We start from the raw sequence: 25530 nt of genomic DNA, 5'->3' as shown, positions 1-25530 counted from the left end.
GGGGGTGGGGCCTCACTGGAGGAAGTACATAAGTGAAGGAGAATGTTGACATTCATATTATAGTCCCACTTCCTATTCTCTCTCTCAGCTTCTTGCGTGATGATGAAATGCGATCTGTCACCTTCCTGATTGCCAGGTGAGCCTCTTCCTCCTGCTGTCATGTGTCCCCTGTCATGATCCACTGTCTCCCCTCTGAGACAGAAGTAAAAATATGATTCCATGTTCTGAAAATACTTTTTGTTTAAGAGAAGAGTTGGTAATCCCTTCTCTGTGAAAGGAAATATGAGTGTAAGGAGTTAATATGAGACCGGAGGAAACAATATTTTAGTAAAACATATTTATTATAATTATAAGAAAGAATCTTTAGTAAGGTTAAGAGAAAATGTTGGTAGAATGGTTACAGATTTGGGATTGAGAAAGAAAATATTGTTGATAGAATTGTAAAGGATGAAAGACATTTTTCTACCAATGAAAGAATTGACCTAAATGGGAGTAATAGCCTGACTGGTTATGTTTTAATGTTCCTGTATGTCTGATTATCTCTTAAAGTAGAATAAACTGACACATGTGCTGTGGTGTGGTGTGTGTGTGTGTGTGTTGCACATGTGTCCTTATGCATATAGAGGGCAGAGGGAGATATCAGGTGTCTTCTTCAGTTGCTCTCTGCCTTGTTCTCTGAGGCAAGACCTCTCACTGTTCCTGCCCTCACTGATTCAGTGAGGCTGACCTCCCAGTGAGCTCCAGGGATCTGCCAGTCTCTGCAGCCTGACCTTGATCCTCAGTGCTGGGGTGACAGGTGTGCACTGCTGCACTCAGCTTTCACACAGGTGCTAGGGATGGGGACTCAGTTCCTTACACTTGTACAAAAGCTTTATTGACTGAGCCTCCTTCCCTGACTGAACTTATTCTTTTCTTTCTTTAGAGACACCAGCAGAGCTTTCCAATAGAGTCCATCATTTCACAGAATTATAAGACACAGTAACTGAAAAAAAAAAGTTATTCTAGGTGGTTTGTTCTGTAGCAGAGGTGACCAAAACAGTAGAGAAATTAGGAATTTTAATTGAGGGACAGTGAATTCAACTTATAAGGATCCCAATGACCACTAACCTACAAAACTAAGATCAAACAGGAAATCCTTCTGGGACTTACTAAAGAGTTTTGCCTCTTATTCTGGGGCAGAGTGGGGCACCTTCTCATTGGCCATCTTTGGAAGGAATGGCTTGAGTGTCATTCAAGGAGGTTATGGACAGAAGCTGAAACTGGCACCTATAGTACTGTTGGGGCTTGGTCAGGCTGGTGTTGGTTGATCAGAGAGGTAGTCACTGCTGTGCCACATTTAAGGTGGGCTTCTCTATTTACAGTGCAGGACTTCCAATGAGCTGTCCCATTAGCTTTCACAGAATATCCTAGGTGGTTTCTTCAAAATTTGATGTGTCTTTTTCTGGATGGGCTGGCCTCAGCTGCTCTGAAAAGTAGTCTAAGCCAAAGTGTTCAGAAGGAAAAACTATATTCATAAGCTCTGACGTCTGCCCACATAGTTCTTTCTTCTAGGGAAAGTTCTCAGGACGAGAGAAGGCTTTTAACATCCACTTCAAAACATCTCACACATCAGATGCTTATGGAGGCAGCGCCATGCATTGTTTAATGAGCTCCCACAGAGACAGAACAGTTCAGAGCATCCTGCTTTGCCTTGTTTTCTCTATCAACTCTGCTTCAAAGACTTGCTTTTAGTCAACAGTGTTCTTTGAGGATGTTCAGAAGAGAGAGGCTCCGTTGCCTCTCTTCTGTGTAGGCTTTGTAGGTAATTAAGCTGATGATGCCCAGTGGGACTTTTAGAGGGAGAGCTAGGGAGCTGACCAAGGACAGAAGGCCATCCTCACAAAATGGCCGAATCATGGTGCTGCCACAGGATTTCCACAGAAACAAGCCATGTGCAGTTATCAAATCACTAATTCACAAAACTCTGTTAAAACACACGGGAGTGTCAACGATATAACCATTATCAAAGTCTGCCCTGACAGGGGCTCATTCTGAAAGTAGCATCTAAACTAATTATTTTAAACCCCAATCTTGTCGCAGACCCAAAGCCACACTCTCAGATAGAGCTTTCTGTGACTATTGAAATGAATGTTGACTTCAGCAATCCAAACAGCCCATGTGGCTACTTAAAATCAGGAAGTTGAGACTATGGATGGATAGTATAGCGGTTGCCTAGCATGTAAGCAAGGCTGGGTTCCCAATAGTTGAAAACCTAAACACTAAAATGTGAAATGGAGCTGTTGTGAAGAACTGAATTTTAAATCATGCATCTAGAGAAACAGAAGGCAAATATACATGGGGTTGGAAGACGTTTCAGGTAAGTTGTAAGAACCAGGGTCAGCAAGGAAGCAAGGTAAAGACTGGTTTCTTTAGTTTCTTATTTATCAGTTCAAGCAATACTTGTTGAGAGCATCGCCAACTGTCAGGATACTGATCAGGATGAAGGGAAGGATTTGATCAAACGGTGGTGTGGCCATCAGGTCCAGTATCAGAATTGCTAATTGCCTGACAGGCTTCTAGGAAACCCAACTCTTTGTGTTTGGAGGCACGAAAGGCACTGCCTTGCAAATGACGTAAGGCCTGTGAGATACTCACCGTCATCCATAATTCCAATGGTCACTCCTTTTCCTGTGTATCCCAGCTCCCAGGCTTCAGCCACGTTCAAGTCTAGCCCAGGAGTTCCATCGGCTTGCCCGGTGTTGAACTGACAGAGGAATTCAAAGCAGAGAATCTGATTGGTTTGGGGTTGTGACAGTCTCATAGCTGGTTGCCAACAAAGGCTACACCCTTCATGAAACATGCTTTTGGGTGGCCTACTTCACCCCAAAGGGCTCCCTTCCTATTTGTTTCACATGAACAACCAATTTTTCTGTTTTATGTAAAGATCAAATACTGCTCTAATCCCCTCATCTCATAACTAAATTGCTACCTTCAAATTCTCTTTACAGGGATAGGCATATAGTTCTGTGGTAAAAATGTTTGTCTAGCACACATGAAACCCTATATTTAAATCCTGGCACCACACAGAAAATTCAAATCATCTTATATAATGGTCTTGGAGAAATTATCACAGCAAAACCCTCCAAATAGAAAATGAAATGTTTTCTGTCAAACCTCTGTTTAGCTCATGTTTTGAATTTAACATATAATATCTTGGCTTATTACTGAATAACATTGTTTTTGGTGGAATTGTAGTACCATTATACCAAAATTGCTCTAAAATACGTGTTGAACTAAATTCAAGGTAGGTGGCCATTCCTCAGTGTATATTATCGTATAGAAAAAATAAAGTTCTCCTCAGAGTTTTTGTGTGTGCATGTGTGTTCGTGTGAATGCGAGTGTGTGCACACACCATTGTGTGTATGTGCATGGAGGTGGAGGCTAATGGTCAACTTTGGGGATTGTTCCTTAGTGACCATTTTGGGTTTTTAGATGGTTGAGAGCTTGCCAGGCGGGTTGGGAATGACTAGCCAGTGAGGCCAAAGGGTCCTCCGTCTCTCACATCTCAGTCCTAAGAGCATGTACTGTTCTTCCAGATGACCCATGTTCAGTTCCCAGTACCTATTATCAAGCAGCCTACAACAGTCTGCAACTCCGGCTCCCATGCAGCCCACACCTCTGGCTCCTTAGGTATGGCATGCTGCCATTTTATAAGCACCATTACAAGTGCTTTTCACGTGGTTTCTGGGGATTGAACTCTGATATTCATGCTTACATGGCAAGCATTTTAGTGACAGAGCTGTCATTCTAACCCCTCCATATTTTTTAAAAGGAAGATTAAGGAATGGTCCACACCAATGCATTCACTAGCTTCTTTCCATGTATATGTGTTCTGTACGAATTTTCTCAAGGATGGCATGTGAAGAAATAGTGAGGTTGGAGTGTGTGTTGGCAGAGGGCCATGTTGACCAGAGGCTGTTCTGGTATTAGTAAGACATTATTGGAATGTCATTAGTGTCTTTACGATTTAACTTTCACAAAGGTTACTCTTTTCCTTTCATGCCCACATTAAAGATTATATTCCTTCTCCATTTCCTTCTTACTTAGAATGGTCATGTGACTCTAATGGTTTTGGCTAGTTCAATGTGAGGGCATGTGTTATTTGTCACACCTAGGCAGAAGTTTCAAGAGCCATATATAGTTTGTTCCTTTTCCTTGCTGAGGTGCCATGGAAGCAATTAAAAAAAAAAAAGTAGCACCAGAAAAAAACAGGCTTTGATTTTAAGAAGCTACTGTGATTTGGGGTTATTTCTTATTGTACCAAACCTACTCTATCCTGATTAACATACATAAGCTCATTCAATCACCCAGGCTTTCAGAATTTTATGTCCAAAAGCACAAGGCACAGTCAAATACTGAAGACTCAGGGGAAACTGGGTTTTATCCCTATGGTGTAGCAGTCCATGTTCTTTAATTTTCTACCTTGCTTACCATCTTTTAATCCTAATAAAGTAAGCCATCACTCACAGTTAAAAATCAGTCATTTATAATGTGCTTGGCAACTTGGGTTGGCTTGGAGTCATTGATTTCCTTCTTGAGGAGATTTGCTTTTATTATTTTTAATGATGTGTATATGTGTGGGTTTATGAAAGTGAGAGCAGGTGCCTAAGGGGCCAGAGGTGTGGGCTGCATGGGAGCCGGAGTTGCAGACTGTTGTGGGCTGCTTGATAATAGGTACTGGGAACTGAACATGGGTCATCTGGAAGAACAGAACGTGCTCTTAGTCACTGAGCCATCTCTCTTGTCCCTATTAATCTTTTAAACCCACATAGGTCCCAATGGATTGTAGATGGGTCAGAAGCACTCGCCATGAGGCAGCCTAGGTTTCAGTGCTCTGAATCCTGATTTGCTGTCATTATTTTAGGCAATGCTGAAATGTCATCTTTGACAGTCTCTCATCTCTCTTGCTCAGGAAAACACTGAATTCTTACTCTTAAGGCTGTGACCTCAGTAGGTCCCTCTCACCTTTCTATGCCTGTAAACACCTCTGGATTACTTCTAAATATTTGATCTGACCTTCTGATAGTTTGCATGTCTTATTCTCATGTAGGTGCACCTGTTTAGAATGCAAGACCATGTGATCAGCTGTTGGTAGATACTTGGGGGCAAGATGAATAGGAGGTAGCAGATAGACATTGGAAGCACATGGAAGGGCATACAGGCATTCATTGACCTGGATTCTGGTTATTATCCTACCAAATAACAAAGAAATAGAAGTTCATCTTTTTTTTTTTTTTTTAAAGATTAGTTTATTTTATGAGTACACTGTAGCTGTCTTCATGCACACCAGAAGAGGGCATTGGACCCCATCACAGATGGTTGTGAGCCACCATGTGGTTGCTGGGAATTGTACCTCTGGAAGAAAAGTCAATGCTCTTAACTGCTGAGCCATCTCTCCAGCCCCCTAGAAGTTCATCTTTTTAAGTGTGGGCCATTATAAATAATAGAAAAACTTACCAGGTACCATTGCTTTGTAAAGAGAGGATCATTCATGTTGATGTCAATCTCATTGATGTCCCTGTACCCTCTCTTTTTACGGTCAAATCCTTCTTGTTGCAGCGCCATCTTTATCTGGAACAATACCAACAGATTACCCGAGTGCAAACCTTAATACCCTTCTTCTGGAATTCATTGCCACTAATTGAAATTTTATTTGTAAGTAATCTTTATGCGCTCAAGCACATGTGTGTTTTCTTTAGCGAATAGAAGAGTATCCTATGTAGGACCTCATCTATTGTCTAAGAGCATTTACTTGTGGTTATTGAGAGCAACCACACATTGGTGATGATCATATTGTTGAGTGGGGTCAGTTCACAAGTCTGTGAGTGCAAAGTCAAAATAGTCAGAGCTAACACGGAAAGAGTGGAGAGAGATTTATTACCTGGCATAGGCAAGGCTAGCATAGGAGTTGTTTTCAAAGCAGCACTCCTCTCCCTCAGGACTGAAGGAAACTGGGGTTTTATTTACACGTAAATAAATAGGTGTCCTATACATTTTCATACATCGTGGACCCATTCTTGAGCACAGTCATTAAGGAGTCCTTCTTGAGTATGCTCAGTTTAAATTCATAATTTATGAAGGAAAAAGTAGACACACACGCTTAGTGGACAGTTCTAAAACACAGGTTTAAAAGATCAAATTCACAGACAGGATGCCTCACAGCACGCTGAGCTTGTGACATAAAGTTTTAGCTGAAAATAGGGGAAAAGACACTTGAAGGTGTATTAATACAAGAATTTGCCTCTGTAGGTGCCTGCCTCTATTAGTGGCTAACACTAACTCAAAACAAATTTCCTTAAAATAGGAATTGGATGGAGAAAGTATTCTTGAGGAAGATGAAGTGTCTGGAGTCATTAAATGAAAGAGAAGAAGACAGCTGAACATCTCTTTTAGGAGAAGGATGCTGATGAAGACTGAGGGGTGGTCCAGGGTGTAGTCCGAATAGCTCAAATAGCTCGTATTGCTGAAAGATTTCAGCCTTTGCATTTGTAGTGCATCCTGCATTGTCACAATTGAGAGTCATAAAATCCCAGCAGACTCAAAGTCACCTACCAAGGAGCAGGCAAGCTCCACCGCCAGGCTTCAGAGGGCAAATGGAGAGGCCCTGGGAGAGAGGCTGAAGAACGACTCTGTTTTCCTTGTTTCCATAGTTCAGTTTTGGGTAACCAGGCTCTTGGATAGCAATGAAATTTGGGAGCTGTTAGTTCAAGCAGGCTCCAGGCCATGACCAGACTTTGTTCTAATCAGAGAATTTCTTTCCACTTAGGCATTCAGTACGTTGTCATCCAATTGCTGTGGCCAGTCTGACTACCTATAAACTCAAGGATGAAGGACCAGCACAGAAGGGTGTGTGCTGGATGGATATTTATTATTATTTCTATTATATTTTGTGGCCCAACAGACTTTTTTTTACATCTCCAGTCTCCCTAGAATGTGTGAAGACACTTTCTTCCTGTCCACCAAGTTTCCAAGTGGGTAGGAGTGAAATTCTGAGCACTTCTACTCCAGACAGTAAGGGTTTCCTCAGAATAACTCTTTAGTGGCTTCTCTTTTAGCAGATGATTCTCAGGGAGACAAGGAAAGGCAGGGAGTACTTGGAGCCCATTGACCTCAGAGCCTACTTATTGGACTCTCTCTTGAAAGGCTGCTGGTTAGATCTCCTACAGGCAGGCACTGTAGGGCGTCCAAAGCTGACCCTCCACCCTCCCATTGACTGTGAGCCCCTAGCAGCTTCATGGACCCACTCTGTGGAAGGGATCCAGAACCACTCTTAGACATAGTCAAAACCCATCACTGGTGTGGGTGAGAGTAGGCCAGGAGGGTCACGCCCAGAGTGAGGTGAGAAGGGATGAATGAAAAGACTCCAGATTTTCCTCCAGTTCTTCCCCTTCCATAGAGGAGGTTAGTTCTCACTTCGTTATTCTCTACACCTACTTGTAAAGGCTGGGTTCATTTGACAGAGAATTCAAACTCTTCCAGAAACTCTATACATGTAGCAAAGAAGACTTGGTGCGGCACTACTCTGGATTCTTGGATGTTTTCCCAAAAGGAGGCATACGCTCTGGTATAGCTAGTAGCAAAGTAATTGGAAAAGTGGGGTGGATTAGTATTTTTTTATAATGGCAAAATATTGACATAGCTCATGTCCACCAAAAATGATAAATTACAACTCAACTATGTATGTGACTATACACATATGCATATATGATTATTTATGTATATGTATATATATATTTATATTCATTACTGGGCATTTCTGAAGCCCTGTGACCTCCAGGGAGGTAGGCCTGCCTCAGCACCCCAATACTGGCCTGGAGCAACTATAGGAAGTATAGTCTCACTGCTACAGGTATGTAGTTTTCAGGATGCCACAGCTAGGGTCTTTGGCCAGTTATATTCCTTAAAGTCAACGGTTTTCAGGACATTACATTCTTATACCACCCTATATACACCCTGTGTGTGTATGTGTGGGCATGTGTGTTAGAATTCATTAGTACAAAGAACATTTAAAAGGTCCCAGCAGATGTGTGGTTCTAAGTCTGGAGAGACAGCCGCTCTGTGCCTCTTTTCTAGACCTTTTACTGTGCAAAGAATTTAAGTCGAGCACCCCTTCAGCTTATGAAGGAAGAAGTCTGAATTCACCAACTTGTTTCCCCAATTTGGTCTCACAGGGAGGCCTTTATTCCCAGGGCTCACCACAGGGACACCTTTATTGCCTTTTATGGACTCAAATCCTGTTGGACTCATTGCCTCGAATAACTTCTGTGAAATAGTAACTTTCCTTCCCAGGATCTCTGGAGAGCAAGTACAACTACCAACCTCCATGGGGGAAGTTTGAAAGTTCTCAGCTCTATGTTTCTTCTAGCAGTCGAGGAACAAAGGACCCACAGCAGAGCTGATGTGAAGGGCTGTGCAGGGATGACCTCACCCATCACTCCAAACACAATTAGGCCGGGAACACACTAATGAAAAGACTGCTAAACCCGTTTCCATAAAATTAATTGTAATTCCATAAACGAGGTTTTAATGGAAACCGGTGATGCTTTAGGGTACCGTAGTCCCTGGACATCATCTGTCTTTGCAATCAGGAATCCCAAGCCTGAAGCTGGCCTTCTGTGTCCATACCTTCATATCATAGGCGTGCTTCCGCAGAATGTCCTCCCAAATACGTGTTATACATAACTCCAGAAGTGTGTTGACTTCATGCACATCTATTGCTTTTATTTTCTGTGTTTTTGTTCAATTCTAATTCATAATTATACTTAATCTTTTTTACATAATTAGTAATCATATTATTGGTAAAACCATGCATTCTTTCTTCCTGGAGTGTCTTATTATAAAACATTTTCATATGCTACCACAGAGCCATGGTATTTGAATTTCTACACCTTCATAGAGACAGGGACCAACTATTTCCCTTTTATTGGATGTTTAGCTTGTTTTATATTGTAACTGAAATAAACATGACAAGAGAGATTAAATGCAAGCCATTTTTAAAGAGCTCTGGAGAAGATTTCAGTACTATAATTATATGTGTGATAAGTCCTCTAATTTCAGAGTAATGTTTTCCTAGTGTCTAAAGGATTTGTCTCGCTATAGCTAAAAGATCACCCAACTTGCCGTCCCTTTTCTATGCTTTGAATTTTAATCTATTTCATGCAGAACCTGTCATCACCATTTGGGTGGAATCCCAGTGACATCTGCATGACTTAACCATAGCTTTCCCCCTCCTAAAACACAAAGCACAGTTCACTTAGATTCATAGGGTTAGAATGCCTCCCCAAAGTGTACCATCGACCATTTGTACAAATGTCTAAGCAAAAACATGGGAAAGCAGGAGTGCATAAGTCTTCTTAACACTAAAGGGAACTGATGGATACCCCACAGTTCTGATTCAATTGTTACACCTTCCTTAGTCATGGGTGCACATATGGGACCCAAATAACTCCACCTACTCCCTACTCCTTCTGGTTCTCAACTGAGAATTTCTCAGTCAACAGATGTTTCTTGTGTGCTTAGGGCACTTCTTGTAGGTACAGTCCAAGGACAGAACAGACAGTAACCCAACATGGTTACTTACTACTTTATAGGGAACAAGGTCTGTTCTTTATCTTCTATCTTTCCAACCAAACTATGGAATATTGAACGGACTCTAACCTGCATGGCTCAGGCAGGCCCTGTCCTTTTTTCCCCCATCCCCTCTGCCTTGCTAAAACCATTAGACCACATTCCTAAAGCTAGGCCCCAAGCTCTATTCCCTTATTTGGCCAATCCCTCCCGCTGAGGCATACTACCAAGGTCCAGCTATCAAAGTATTGAAGTCCAGCAATCAAAAGCCTTCTTTGACTCACCTAATTAACACGCCCAATCAAAATTAAACACCTCATCTTAACGTGGGTTTTCCTTCCTTTACCTTTAGTTTAAGTTTTTTTTTAAAATTTTTAATTTAATTTTATTTTTTACTTGTTCACTTTACATCCCCGTCCCGGTCACTTCTTCCCACAATCCTTTCCCCTCCTCCCTCCCCTTCTCTAAGAGGGTGGGCCCACTGGTTATCTCCCCAGCCCTGGCACTTCAAGTCTCTGCAAGGATAGATGCCTCCTTTCCCACTGAGGGCAGACACTGCAGCTCAGTTAGAACATATCCCATGTACAGGCAACAACTTTTGGGAGAGCCTCACCCCAGTACCCCGCCCACCACCACTCTAGTTGTTCAGGACCCACTTGAAGACACAAGAAGACCAACAGTGTCGACTAACCCAGAACCTTTGGGGCTCTCAGAGTCTGAACCACCAACCAGAGAACATGCACAGGCAGGACCTAGGCCTCCCCTTTACCTATGTGCCACTACTGTGTCCTTTCTACCCAGAGGCAGTCCTTTGTCCTCTAGGACAAACCCCTCTTCCCCCTCTCCCTTGCCCCTCTTCTCCCCTCTCCTTTGTTCCCTTCCCCCTCTCCCTCTTCCTCTATCTTCTTTGTTCCTGATACCAGCTCTTTGTCCCTCTCGGGCAAACACATCTCCTCTGTGCTGAGAATGCCCACTGAGAACTTGGTCTGAGGACTTGGTCTTGGGGGTCCTGAGCCAATACTTTCCCACCCACTGATCACTCAGAGCTTCAGAAGCCATTGCCCCAGCGTGACAGGATGGCCGGGTCACTGAGGATGACCGATTGATTCTAACTTTCTATTAAGCGACACTGCTGTTCTCTAAGTCATTTAGCACAGTCAGCCTTCCAGAATCTGGGTCAGCTTAAGTGGGGAAATAACTGGCTAAGGACTGGACTACTTTCCCTGCTGGGCTGATAATTAAACAGCTGTTAATTATCATGGAATGTGCTGGGTTGGGAGGAGCCAGGAGAAAGGGGAGGGAAGGACACACCTGCCTCCCACTGGGTGAGAAAGGCTTTGGCTTGAAGAGAATGCAAGGAAAGAAACTGAAATAGATGGATGGGTCCAGGTTCTTTTAAGTACTGAGGTTTGTCAATCGTGCGGTAAACTTAGAACATAAGATGGTGACACTTTGGTTCTGAGCCACCAGCATAGGTCAAGGAGTCAGGAGCAGATGCACATCTCGGCTCAGACCACAGGGACCACAATATCCTGGGTCATCACTTGCTCTTGTAGGATCCACAGCTGAATAGTAATCACCAGCAGACATTTGGGCTCCAAGTCTGACCATTTGCTTCTGTCAATCATAATCTGAATAAAATTACTTGCATACTTGTGGGCTATGCTTTTTAAAACTCTACCTCTGGTCTGGAGAGATGGCTAAGTGAGTAAGAGCATCTGCTGTCCTTCCAGAGGACTCAAATTCAGTTCCTAGCACCCAAGTGGGCAGTTCACAGCCACCCCTAACTCCAGCTCCAGGGAATCCAGCATCTCCGTCTGACCTCTGAGAGTACCCACAGGTATGTGGGGACACACACACACACACACACACACACACACACAGAGAGAGAGAGAGAGAGAGAGAGAGAGAGAGAGAGAGAGAGAGAGAGAGAGAACCTTNAGAGAGAGAGAGAGAGAGAGAGAGAGAGAGAGAGAGAGAGAGAGAGAGAACCTTAAAAATAGATAGCAACAATAACAAAAACTCACCATTCTATCTCTTCTGCCAGACATCATCCAGTAGCTAAGGGACCCTGTGCTCCTATAGCTCCTTAAAACACCCATTAATAATGAGTTGTACTAACTTGGACTTTGATTTGTTGACTGTGGCATGACTGTGTCACACTGTCATTTTATGTATCATGAAGAATTATGTTGTTTACAATTGTTATGGACTGAATTGTGTCCTGGAAGATATAATGAAGTCCTAATCTCCCATGCCTGGGGAAACAAAAATTAAAATGGCTTCACTGTGGCCATATTTTTACCTTTCCTTGTGCTTTGTCTGTCTGGCCCACTGTGTCCTGAGCTTTTCCAAACACCAATAAGCTGGTTCTTGTGTGATACAGGTTTGCATAACAATGTGATGATTATCCACAAACACACAGTGTGCGTCTAGGCATGCTGACACATTGTTGACATATTTCAACACTTGGCCAATAATTAGGTGGTTTTTAAATTTTAGTAAGGCGGTTATTGCTAAATGCCCTCCGGAATGTTTGCACCAAATGGCACTCCCACTAAGAACATATAAGAATGTGAGAATTTCAGAAATGTGTGAATCTTGATCCAGTAGTCTGAGAGAACAGACAGAGAGGAACTTGGCCTTTTGAGAAATCCTGGGTCCCATGATTCTTTCCCATCCTGGGCAGAAACTCAGAGAAGCCAAGTTCCTTTGTCTTTCTGATGTTTGCATTGCCTTCCATAGTAAAACAGAGCTCCCCCAGCTCTGGTTGCATAGTCTTGGGATTTGGTAAGATCTAGAGGCTTGAACCAGACCCCAGAGTGCTGGGACAGGAGAGGGGTGATTCATGAGGGCAGCTGAGGTTGAGGCCGGTGTATCCCAGCTCTTGCTTGTTCTCTTGTGATCATATTTGACAAAATAAAGGTTGAGAGCTAATATCAAACCCAACCAAGGAGGAAGCATCTTTGAATGACCTTGAAGGACCTTTGTCAGACTGGGAGGCAAACATACTCCATTCTTCCAAATAAACAGACTGCTATGTTCACCACCCAGGTGGGGATGGAGGTGATGCAGACCTAGGGCAGGGGTTGAGAACAGTGCAAAAGTCTCCAAAGAATACATAAATCTTATTTGTGAACACACTCTTGTTTTGTGCCATCAGCTTCCTAGCCGTTATTTTGGGTGGAGACTTGTTTCTTACTGGTAAGTTAAAAACTACACCAAAAGGACGATGGCAGCTCTCTCACCCTGCCAGGTAGCAAAGGGGAGATTTTACTTTTCAGCTTAAGAAGCTAGAAGACCCTGAACTAAATGAGGCTGGGGACCATTCATCTCTAGACAGGAGACTATAGTTTTGCTTCTTTGGGATATCATATTGACATCTAACTACCCACGGCTCCCACATGTTATAAACCAACTTTTGTACATTTCTAAGCCCAAATATTGAACCTGTGACCAGTTCCTCAGAATGAGATTATATCTGGAGATTTTGTCCATGAAGGTTTCAGGTAAAAATGAATCATTAAGGTTTAGCCTAATCAGACAACTCTTGTCTAAGAAGGGACTCTGGCCAGCTAGAGCCTGGCAGGCACGGATCTGGCAAGCTTTGCCCCTCTCCCCAGTTCCCTAAGCCCTGCTAAAAACCACTAGATTAAGTTCCTAACACTAGTCCCCCCAAGGTTTATTGCCTTATTTGGCCAGTCCCTCTCCTAAGGCTGACTACTAAGGTCTAGCTATCAAAGCATTAAAGTTCAGCAATCTAAAGCCCTCTCTGACTCACCTACCTAGCACACCCAATTAGCATTAAACACCTCATCCTAACACAGGGTTTCCCCTTATTCCTTTATAAGATGTGCCCTGTTTGTCTCCTTTCTATCCAGAGGCAGTCCTTTGTCCTCTGGGACAAATAGCCCTGCCTCCTTTCCCTTGTTCCCTTCCCTCACTCCCTCATCCTCTGTCTCTTGTGTTTGTCTCTTATTCCTTGCCCTCTGTCCCTCTGGGGCAAATACATCTCCTTTATGCTGAGAACTTGCTCTTGGGTGTGGGTGTGGGTGTGGGTGTCCTAAGCTGATACTTTTTCTTTCAGTGTGTTCATGAAAGAGAAATTAAGGAGAGACTGTTGAGAGGTTACCTAGAGAAGAGTGACTAAAGCCCAGAGCAGATACCCCAAACCAGCCCAGCCACATGGTTCCCAAAACAGCCCTGCCAATGCCCTGAGCTGTGACCTTTGTTTCCATCCATTTCTGTTCCTTAAACTCCCTTGACTGTGGATGAGGATGGCCACAGCCACACAAGTGCAATACCTGGCAGTGTAGCTGCAAGGTGCTCTAGTTTATCTGGTCTGGTGTCAAAATCCAAAGAGGTTTAGAGAGTGAAGAGGGTTGGGAAGGGAAGGAGCTGCCTAGAGAGCTCAGATCCAGGGAGGGAGGGAGCAGGTGGCTGAGACTGTTAATTTCTTCCTTGGGCAGGCAGGTGTGACTTTTGGAAAGCCCAATTATGTGCAAATCGCAACTTTTGAAAGAACACGAAGTTAAGCCACAATTATGGCTGAATGCACAGCATTGCTTAGCCTCATTTAGAGAGGTCTGCCCGACTTGCAAGAATGAAGGCAATCGATTGAGGGAACAAACTATGGCTTTGGGCCTCTGACCACAGTTCTAGCCGCTGCATCTCAGTGACAAGATATTAACAAACTGCTATCCATCATCGGAAGCGCTGTGCACAAGGTATGCCATGACATAAATCAATGCAATTAGGGAGGAAACGAAAGAGGTTTCCAGTGGAGCAAAGTGCAGAGAGAACCAATGAGAAGGCCATTAAAGGATAACATTCCAGCTCTGCTGTCTGCGGGAACATGTGGAACTTGAACGCCCTCTTGTTCCCATTACCAGGGTTATGAGTGACTGTTAGGAGCCTGGTTTGTGGAAGTGAAAACTATTAGAAAATGGTAGATACTCTGCTAAATGTTAACCAAGGGCTGGCTAGACTGGGGTGTCTGGGGGAGCAGGACATGGAAACTAGGAGCCCCTAAATGTTGTCCTTGGCCAAAACTTTCTTGAGAGCTGAGTGCAGAAAAGAGGCTAAGAAAGGTAAAACCATTATAACGTAATAGTAAACACACACACACACACACACACACACACACTCACTCACGACCACTCCAAAGACCTACATGAGCTGCATAGACCACTCTGGTTCCCATCACAGTGGGCAGAAGGACCCTGGTGTTACAAGAGAAGGATCCTAGAAAGATAATTGGGAGGAAAAGTCTGAGGATAAGGATGAAGAAAGAGGATGAAGACTTTCTCACCCTTCGTCCTGTCTGTGACCAGTACCAGCCTCACACCTGACAGTATGCCCAGTATGCCTTGTCTTCAGAAAGGCACCAGTATTAAGGGCAGGGTAAGATGAAGTGAGTGCCACAGGGTACTTGAGAAGTTGCCCAATACAGTCCATGGAGAGTGGATGGCTCTAGCTTAGTAGAGGAGCACAGCTTCTAACACTGCATCACAGAGCCCCATGATGCTGTATCCTCCAGTTCTGTTGGTGAACCAGGAGATGGGAGATGCTAAGTGGGATGTGTCTGAGTTGCCAAGCCCCAAGAAGAGAAGGATGACACCCTAGGTCCAGGTGAATGAAAGTCACGGTTCTCCCAAGCGCTAAAGATCCAGTGACTGAGCACTAGATATAGAATCAGAAAAACCCAGGCTCAAGCCCTGGCATAGTAGCTTCATATTCGTACATATTTTGAGGCAGGTTCCTCAAAGTCTTTGAGTCATGTTTTATCAAGAGCAGAGATTTGAACTTCTGTAAATAAATAGGGCCTGCTGTATTAGCTCTAGAGCCCTTATATAGGAATTTGCTGACTCTCATGCACAACACAGAGATGATATAATTCTTGACCTCCTGAACTTCCTGGTGAGATGCAAGTGGAAGAAACAGTCCTTGTCGGGAACTGGGGAGCAGTCTATAAATGTTCCTGAGATAATTATGGCAAGCAACATATTCAGAGAATCTATATCAGCAAAAAGGAATGAGGGGCAGAGTTTAGGCTAATGGAGCACTTGGTGCACCTTGGTGGGTATGAAAGCTGCTTCCTGATGACCTGAATCACCTGCCCCAGGCACACGCACCTGGGTTGGCTGCAGCCTCGAAGGGTTAAGCCTTAATTTTCAAACATTCATTATCCAGATTGATTGCAACTCTATTTAAATGATTTAGAAAACAGGTCCCCTGGGAAGGAGGCTACATCCAGGTGTTCTCACTTAGCCACACGTGTGCAGAAGTTATTAATTAGAGAGCTTTCTCAATGGTAATGTTGGAGATCGGTAGAGGGGATGGGAGTTTATTGAAAAGGTGATTTCAAGAGCCTTGGGCAGTTTCTGCAGGCTAGGGAGAAGTGTCATCAACAACAAAGGATCAACGTTGCATTGGGCACCCCACAGGAGGAAGAACTAAGAATGGGGAGGCAAGGGCACTGGAAGGAATGTTCATTGAGTTTTTGGACTCTTTAGCATAGACCTCATATGTGGTGTGTGTTTTCTGTGGGAAAAACCCACTTTCACATGCTGTTACAGAGGCTGTGGTTTTGTTTTATCCTAAGAATGGACAAAAACAACTGACTGCTCCAGAATGTAAATAAATTATGGAAAATTTAGCCTGCGTTTCTTAAATAAGAAGACACTGGTTATCAATTTTTTCGACTAAGAGATGGACTGAGGTATCCAAGGGAAGGATCGAAACCCTTCTTCTGCCCTTTCTTCCTCAAGGGCATATGCTTGTGGTCTTCTTCGAAGGCCAGCATCTTTTCAGCAGCAAAGTCTTCCTTCTTTGGTATGTCATTAGTTGCCAATGGCACAGAAGAATGTGTGTTGAAACAGCAGTTGGAGGATATCTGAGATTGTTGGGCCCCCATGACAATACATCACCAGCACCAGCATTGGAGGAGTCATGTCAGGCTGAGCAGCTCAAGATCACAGTACATCAACAAGGAATAAAGGTCAGAGCTATTGATTCTTAACACACTTCGTCTTCTACAGGGGCCACCCAGTGGCAGGGTGCTAATGAACCCCAGCACGGTGGTGTATAATAAACGAAGAGCATAATGAATTGGCTTGGCAGTAGCAATTGGTAGGCTTAGAGTCATTCATTTAGGTCTGCCCTTTGAGAAAGGCCAGAGAAAACAGATTTTCATTCTGAGATGTCTTAGTTGCCTGTGGCTGCAGTAACAAACTGGCACAAACTTAGTGGCTTAAAATATTAATTTATGTCCTTGGAGTTATGGAGGCTGGAGGTCTAATACTGAGCTGTCAGCAGGCTGTGTTCCTTCTGGGGCCTCCAAGAGTAGGTCTGTGTTTTTTTTTTTTTTTTTTTTGTTTGTTTGTTTGTTTCTTTTATTCTCTACTGGATTTCCTGCATTCCTAGGTTCATCTCATGGCCTCTCTTTCCTTCATTTTCAAAGGCCTACAATCCAAGCAGTTTGGGAGGCACAGGCAAGGAGATGGAAAGTTCAGGGGTTGCTTAGGCTATGGAGTGAATTTTATGTTATGCTGGGTAACTTAAAACCAACCAATCAACCAACCAACCAACCAACCAACCAACCAACCAAAAAACCTGCTGGGATTATAGCTCAGAGTTATGACAGAACACTGGCTTAGAACGTGCAAGGAACTAGATTCAACTCCTAATACTAAAGAAAAGAAGAAAAACAAAAACGAAGTGGGTAATTTTAACTTTTGTTCTTTGGCATATATTCTAAAATCCCAGGGATAAATCTGGTCTTCTTAGATAGTTAAACATTTTCCCCTATATACATTGTAAAATGATGACTTGTGTGACTTGGCTTTTGTGATGGGTGGGGAGGACTTGCCTCGAATCCTTGTTACAGAAGCCCCGAGTTCTTGCTACAACAAATGCCTTGGCTTCGGACTAATGCTAAGAACAGTCTCATTTTCTGGGTGGAAGAAGCTCCCTCCCCAACGCTTGAGGAATGACCCATTGCTTTTGGATGAACACACTAACAGACTCTTAAAATGGAGCCTGTGGGAGGGATGTGCTTCTGCCTTCAGCAGAGGGTGGGGTTGGTCAGATGCTTGAGAGACAAGTGTTGGTTTCAAGGCCATGCAAATTGGGGTCAGAGCTGAATTCCTTCTAATTCTAGAGTATGTTTTGATGTGGGAAGACAAAGGCGATCCATACAGACATGGCAGCGATTTGATAGCTCGTAGCTGAAGAGAGATTTTTGTGAAGAGAATTACATAAATTTAACAGGACTTTTATTAAACTGTTTGACATGATATAAACTAACCCCTTTCTTCCACAAAAAGGGTTTTAACAAACTCATGCCACTCAATACTTTATTTGCATTTTAAGGGATGGTGACAAAAATCCCAGTCCTGTTTCATGGCCAGCAGGGGTGAAAGTGAAGCCTCTTGGGAGGACGCTGTGGGTTTGATATCGTCTTTCATGAGTCCACGCTGCTGGAACTGCTGCATTGCATTTATTCCCACAAACATGTTTAGGTAGCTTACTAAGTACTGGATACCTTGGAGGCCATAAAGAAAGAGATGTGCATCCTGACTGTAGATGTGAGCCCTGCTAATCAATTTGCAGGGGATATCAGCAATATCAGTCATGTTTTTGGAATGTGTGTGAAAGACCTTTAAATGATGTCAACTTTGCATGTGTGAATGTGTATGCATGTGTGTAACTGTGTGTATGTATGTGTGTGCATATGTGTTGTGAATGTGCAATTTGCTGGTGCTCACTGTGTAGACAGTCACACTATAACACTCAAGAAAGTCTGTAGTACACAGGCCACGAGTCTAGGTTTTTTTTTTTTTATTGTTGTTGTTGTTTTTTTTTAAGATTCTCTACTCCATTTTTTCTTCCTATAAGATGAAACTAGATTGTGCTTTCTACAAACTTACCAGAGAAAAGTAAATTGTACTTGTGGCTTGGATGAATCTTGTACTGGGGGTGGGTTCCTGGCACACACTTGACTTCCACTGAGCAGCAGCTAAAGGGGATTGACCAGGAATGTGAAGATATAAACATGTTGTGCTTGTGGTATTGAGTGTTATGAGGTGTGTGGTGGGTGTTGAGAGATGACGGGGAGTCATTTGCATGGGAGACCAGGATAAACAAGACATACAAATTTCTCTGTGGGAACAGCCTATATTTTGAGGGCCATTTTTGATTCTGAATGTGGATAGTGTACCCTGGTCCAGTATCCTTGACTTTTCTTACAGAAATATTCAAGGCAAATTAAAAAAAAAAAAAAACCTGAATGGCCATGGAGAGGTGGGAAGACAGTGCTTCTAGAGCCAAGAGCCAAAGGCACTGACCACTGAGTGCTAGGTCAGTGCAGTGGAATACATTTGAGGACATATCCTTCATGCTCTGAGAAGAAGAGGACTTTTCAGCAAAAATTCTCACTCCAGCTGGTGTGGTGGCACATGTCTTTAATCCCAGCATGGGGGAGGCAGATACAGGCTGAGGTCTGTGAGTTCAAGACCAGCCAGGATTATGTAGTGAGACCTTGTTTAAAAAAAAAATGGAAGGGGAAGCCCTCGGTCCTGTGAAGGATCGATACTCCAGTGTAGGGGAATGTTACAGGCAGGAGTCAGTGGGTGGATAGGGGAGCACCTTCATAGAAGCACAGGGGGATGGGGGATGGAATACTGGGTTTATGGAGGGGAAACAGGGAAGGGGGATAATATTTGAAATGTAAGTAAAAAATAACCAATTTAAAAAAAAATCCCCAAACTTGCACTTTGTCCCCCCTAGTCATAGCTGGGAAGCACAGTATTTCTGTTACTCTCCAAGATGGCTGTTGCTTTTCCTTCCCACTTTCCTTATTGCCTGCCCGGAGCCAAAACTTTACTTCCACATCAATTGAGGAACACAGTAGAATAGGCAATAACTGGAAGAGGGGAGAGATGCTGCTGCTGGCCCATTTTGCTTCAAGAGCTAGACATCAGAAAAATCACTGTGTCACTTGTGTAGGCAGATGCAGGGAGAAGAACTGGAGGCAGTGTGTATGGTACACCATCAGTTAATCACCTGTGTGCAAGAACATCTGAGAGGGCTGCAGCCAGAGCAGAAGGATGCAGCTCAATCTTGAGCACTCCTTAAACATTTTGAATTTGTTGAAGAACTGAGCATTTTGCATATATCTCAGAAACTGATTTAATTAACAGATAGACCAATGGCAACACATCAGAACTGGTAAACATTGGGTTTTCATGAGTTTTCCATTCAAAAACTAAACCAACTAGATCAAGCAGACCACTTGGATGGTTTGTATATAATTGGCCCACGGAGTGGCACTATTTGGAGGTGTGGCCTTGTTGGAGTAGGTGGGTCACTATGGGCATGGGCTTTAATACCCTCTTCCTGGCTTCCTGGAAACCAGTCTTCTACTAGCAGCCTTCAGATGAAAATGTAGAATTCTCAGCTCTGCCTGCCCCATGCCTGCCTAGATGTTACCTTGCCTTGATGATAATGAACGGAACTTCTGAGCTTGTAAGCCAGACCCAATTAAGTATTGTCCTTATAAGAGTTGACTTGGTGATGGTGTCTGTTCACAGTAGTAAAATCCTAACCAAGACAACCACAGAAAGGGACTGGGAAGGAAGAGACCAGGAACCAAGAGAAGAGGACACCTCACTAAAGACCCGGAGAAGAGGACACCTCACTAAAGACCCGGAGAAGAGGTATATTAAAAGAAAAGAGAGCCAGAGAAAAATTCTTTGGCATATTGACCAGGACATAAATCAAGATTTTAATGAAACTGAAGACCAAGTCCATAAAATGGATAGGAGTTCAAAGAAAGACAAAAAGATGTATTGATGAGACACAGAAGCATGAAGAGGATGGCAAGTCTCACAGTGGTCACAGGATAGGATTGGCAATGCAGATGTGGGCAGATAAAGGTTACTTAAAACTTTTTCTAGAAAGAGATTGTTAAAAGAGAAAATGATGGGACTGTAAGATGTCTATCAGAGAGGCAGATGCAATATAAAGTTACAGCTATTCTGGGAGGCGGGACTAGTTTTTGGGTGCTCATTTAGGGGGGGATGGAGACAATCAAAACCAGAAAGCCTTTGCACGATGCTTGGGTCATTCTGTCTGCAAGTAGAGTGTGCGTTCACTTCAGGAGTTTCTTATCTCCTTACTGAAAATGTTGCTGGGTAACTGAGGATACCGAATCTGTATCTCAGTAGCTATGCTCCTCATGGCCAGGATGAATTTTGTGAACAAACATCCCACAAGTCACAGTTCTCTGGTTCTTGCTGGGTCAGAAACCAAGCCACTAGGGCAGTGGTTCTCACCTGTAAGTTGGGACCCCTTTGGGGGTTGAACAAATCTTTCACAGGGATCACAGAAAGACATGAGCCACAACAGTAGCAAAATTACAGTTATGAAGTATCAATGAAAAGAATTTTAGGGCTGAGGTCACTACAACACGAGGAGCTCTATTAAGGAGTTGCAGCATTAAGAAGGTTGAGAACCACTGCTCTAGGGCATTCTCCCACATTATGTACACTAATGAATGGGCTGCATGCTCCAAAGAATTCACATCATTTGTTCACCTGTGGTTTTGACACCCGCCTTGGTGAGGAACATGGGAAGAAATGCTCTAAAAGACAGAGCTGTCCCACCAGCATTGGAAGGGAATAAAGGCTATTTATCTCACAAATATTCATTAGGAACTTTATAGTTCACAACACAGAACTTATTGGGTTGCTTTCTGCTTTAGGGTAGTCTACCCCATCTCTCTTTTGGGCTGTTTGCTTTGCTTAGCTTTGATAGATAAAGTTCTATTCAAACTCTCTTTTCTGAACATTTTCTCCTAACAAATAAGAACTGAAGAATGCCCCCACAACAAAGAGGCTTTAGGAGGGGAAGCTGAAAGAGGTGCTTGGGTCACATGTGTTAATGGGTGCTGGCACTTAAGGTAGACATATTACTTAGGGATTTATAGTTAAAGAATCACCAATTCCTGAGGCTTATAGGAATTGTGTGCCACACTCCAGACCAGCCAAGCACGGTTAGGTTTTATGGAAACTAAAGCTGAACCTTAAGTTTTAAGACTCAGGGGTCCAAACTATTATTGAAGTCATATCCATTGCCAGGATTCTCTATAACTTAGAATAACGAGTCCTTAGTCTACTATAGTTAAAGACTCTTTGACTTTTGTATTGCTGGTCCTTGGATCTGAGGTGGCAAAAACCAAGAGCTGATTAGTAGAAAGAATGGCTTTAACGCTGCCCTCCAAACTTATCGGTGGGGGCCCACACCCCATTTTAGGAATATTTCTAACAGTATTCTAGAAAAACAAGCCCACAGAGCACTGAAATAGACAGGAAGAAACATGTTTGTGCACACAGACTGGAAGGCTCAGCACATTTCAGGAAAGATGGAGGGCATGAGATCAATATTTCAGGGAATAGATGCATGAAGGGATAGAGACAGAATCCCAGAAGCATCTAAGCAGAGAGAAGGAGTAAAATACAAAACCAGGCTCCATCATTAAATGACAAAAGCCAATTAGTAAATCACTCAAGGTCAATGATTGTATCCAACTACTATTGCTGTATAACAAGTTGACCCAATATTTCACCATTTGTATTCTATGGATCACGAATTTGAAGAGTACATAGATTTTTAAAAAAATTTCTTTTGATTGTGGTGGGTGTGGAACCCCAAACCACACGTGTGCTTCTGGACCAGCTCTCCTCCAATAAACTGCATTTCCAGCCCTAGAAGGAAGTGCTGTCTCTATGTTATTCTAGAGCCATAGCTGGGAAGACACAAGGGTAGGTGTGAATGAGAAGCTAGGGCTGCATGAAGATTGTGTTGCTGGTTGAAGCTCAGGACGGATCTGGCAGAGGAACGATGCTGTTTCCTTAGTTCTGCAGGTTTGCTGTTTTGGCCATTTATTTCTACAGAAAGGGTTTTTCAGGGCTGGGTAGACAAGCTGTTTTCCGTATCTTAAACATCTCAGTTTTGAATTATTCTTAGAGATCATCCCCCACCACTTTGCCAAAGGATGTAGCACTACTTTAGCCCGAGTTTCATGACATCAGAGGACTGCTTGCCCATACACTCCATATTGTGTTCCTTCCCCACTGGTCTACACAGGTGGGTTGCCCTATTGAGGCCTCACATGGCCATACTTAGTTCCTGCCTGGAACACACTCACTCATAGCTCAATGGGTTTAACCCAGTGGGCCACTCCTCACACCTCCCCGACTTTTTGATGCTTGCTACATTTCCTGATGATGTTGAAAACTAGTTTTGAGAAATTCCCAGCCCCTTGTAAACAAGTCGATTGAAACACTTTCTTGTGTATTTATGTATCTTGCTGCTTGCTGTACTGTCATTGGACTGTAAGTTCCTCAAGGGAAAACCAAATCAAGTGTAAAACAATGATTTTCAGAGAGAGGAAGAATATTTAGGGGGCAGGGCTGTAGGATAATCCCTAAACCCACCACTACTGTCACTTTGCCCACATGTGGCAAGGCCTACCATTATTCTCTGAAGAGCCAAATTTCTGTTCATCTGTTCCCTCTTCTACATCTGAAGTTTATCCTATGGTTAAATAGACAATCAAAAGCCACCAGTGTGTGTGTAACCCACGAGCAATGTAAAAAGGAGCATCACATTTCATTTTGTGCTGAAATTCTATCTCCTTTCTGCAGTTGTTTTATGCAGTCTAATAAGTGCCATGTATTCCCAAGAAGCCAAGAGTCCTATTATACTAATTGTTGAGTGGCTCTTCCTAGAAGAGTATACTGTTCTTAATGAAGAAACAGAGGTCTGTTTTGATGAGCCTAGCAGAATTACGTTGAAAGCAAGATGATGTCTCGAGATCACACCCCTCTCAAGCCCTTTCTTGGAGCAATGACTGCAGTTGGGGAAGGCATGGTTTATTCAAAGCTTAGCCACTGGTTAAGATAGACCTGTCACATTAGTGTTTTGAGTTGTTTTCCCCTTTGGGCCACAGCAAACACCACCGAGCAATTGTTCTTTAAATGAGGTGGCTTTGTCCTCTCAGTTTCTCATGAAGGTCCTTGTAGATATGGGCTTTGTCCCCAAGCAGTGTCCCTTTTCCTGGAAAGGAGCCATCTCTCTCCTGGTTTCTGAGTTCAGAAGTGCCAAGTGTAATGTAGGAGATCACTAAGCACAGTCAGGTGCAGGTCAGTGACTCTCAAGAGTAGACTACAGAAATGACTATGGTTTCATAAAATGACTTTTTAAATGGTCATCTTAGTCTGGATACAAACACTGATGTTCACACAATGACAAAAACGGAAGAATAATGCAGGTCTCAGGACATCCCAGTTGGGAAGAGGTATATAACAGTATTTGTTGGATTTTAAGAGAAATATATGCTGAAGAGAGTCTTCTTAAGAGTGTTATTCTCCAGAAATGATCTTTCCAGAACAAACAAAAAATATCCCCCTTAAAACAAAAGAAATATCGGGGCATGATGACTCATGCCTTTAATCCCAGCACTCAGGAGACAGAGGCAGGTGGATTTCTGAGTTTGAGGCCAGCCTGGTCTACAAAGTGAGTTTCAGAACAGCCAGGGCCGTACAGAGAAACTCTGACTCGAAAACCAAACCAAACCAAACCAAACCAAAACAAAAACCAAAACCCAAAAAAACAAAAACAAACAAACAAACAAACAAAAAACCAAAAGAAATAAAACCAACCAACCAACCAACCAACCAACCAACCAACCAACCAACCAACCAACCAACAACCAAACAACCCAGCAAAAACAACACAAAAGTATCAAGTTCCTTCTTACAACAAAGAGCCAAAGTCCAGAGGGAAGGGTGAGAATGACTGGGTCTTGTTCTGTGCTTGCCTGTCCATGCCTTGTCCAGGCAAGGGCATTGAGACCTTTGCCTCCTCTTCCTCTAATTATTTTCAATAACTGTGTTGATCATCTAAGCCCATGGTTATCAAACTTCCTAATGCTGAGACCCTTTAATACAGTTCCTCTTTTCATGGTGACTCCAATCATAAAATTATTTTGTCACTACTTCATAACTGCAATTTTGCTACTGTTAAGAATCATAGTGTAACTGTCTGATACATGACCCTTGAAAGAAGTCACAACTCACAGGTTGAAAACTAATGATCTAAGTGACTTCTTACCTCTACAGGCTAGGCAAAATGCTTTTTCTACATGTTCCTTCTATCAATCAGATAGGAAAAGCATCTTTGATATTTTTTAAATGGAAAAAAAGTGTATCTTATTCTCAGTTACAGATGACAGTGAAGTACTGTGCTCCAATACAATTGCTGAAAATGTGTTCTGCAGCCATATATTGGCAAACTTGTTACCTGAAGCAATTTCTGTAAGGATGTTACAAAGACCTACCACCAAAACCCACAATGCCCTGCTATATACTTTTTGGGTGTATTCTGCTAGTAGCAGTAGCCCACTTAAATCAGAAAATTGAACAAAATTACTAAAAGCCTCTTCTGTGGGCATTTTCCTGCCTGTTCTCTGAGGCTGTACCTATCTTCTGGGCTGTGTGTTGGAGGTGAGCCAGCTTGAGCTCTGGATCTCTTCTTCATACCCTGTCAGCGGCATGCTTGTAAGATGCTAGTTACATAGCATCAGTATGCTTCCTTTTGGCTACCTGAGCAATCCTCGGCTACCTGAGCAATCCTCTGGCTTTTAATTTGAACCAAGAAAATAACATCTCTGTTCCTTGAGTGTCAGCAGCAACATAATATTGATAAATTCTTTCTTTCTTTCTTTTTTTTTTATTTTGGTTTTTCGAGTCAGGGTTTCTCTGTGTAGCCCTGGCTGTCCTGGAACTCACTCTGTAGACCAGGCTGGACTCGAACTCAGAAATCCACCTGCCTCTGCCTCCCAAGTGCTGGGATTAAAGG

General features: G+C 43.0%; 1 protein-coding gene across 1 annotated transcript in view; it reads right to left on the bottom strand.

Annotated features, from left to right (window-relative positions):
* Positions 1-25530, bottom strand: part of Pcsk2 (proprotein convertase subtilisin/kexin type 2) — a 252247-nt gene that overhangs the window by 110034 nt on the left and 116683 nt on the right. Inside the window, exons 3-4 of the mRNA XM_021150157.2 lie at positions 5497-5610; positions 2635-2743 (exon numbers count right to left, since the gene is read on the bottom strand). Of these exons, the coding sequence (XP_021005816.1) occupies positions 2635-2743; positions 5497-5610 (223 nt within the window). The remainder of the gene's footprint in view (positions 1-2634; positions 2744-5496; positions 5611-25530) is intronic.

Source organism: Mus caroli, chromosome 2 (assembly GCF_900094665.2).
Source record: "Mus caroli chromosome 2, CAROLI_EIJ_v1.1, whole genome shotgun sequence".
NCBI lineage: Eukaryota > Metazoa > Chordata > Mammalia > Rodentia > Muridae > Mus > Mus caroli.
The sequence above is the reverse complement of the archived record's forward strand: the minus strand, read 5'-3'. Positions and strand labels throughout refer to the sequence as shown.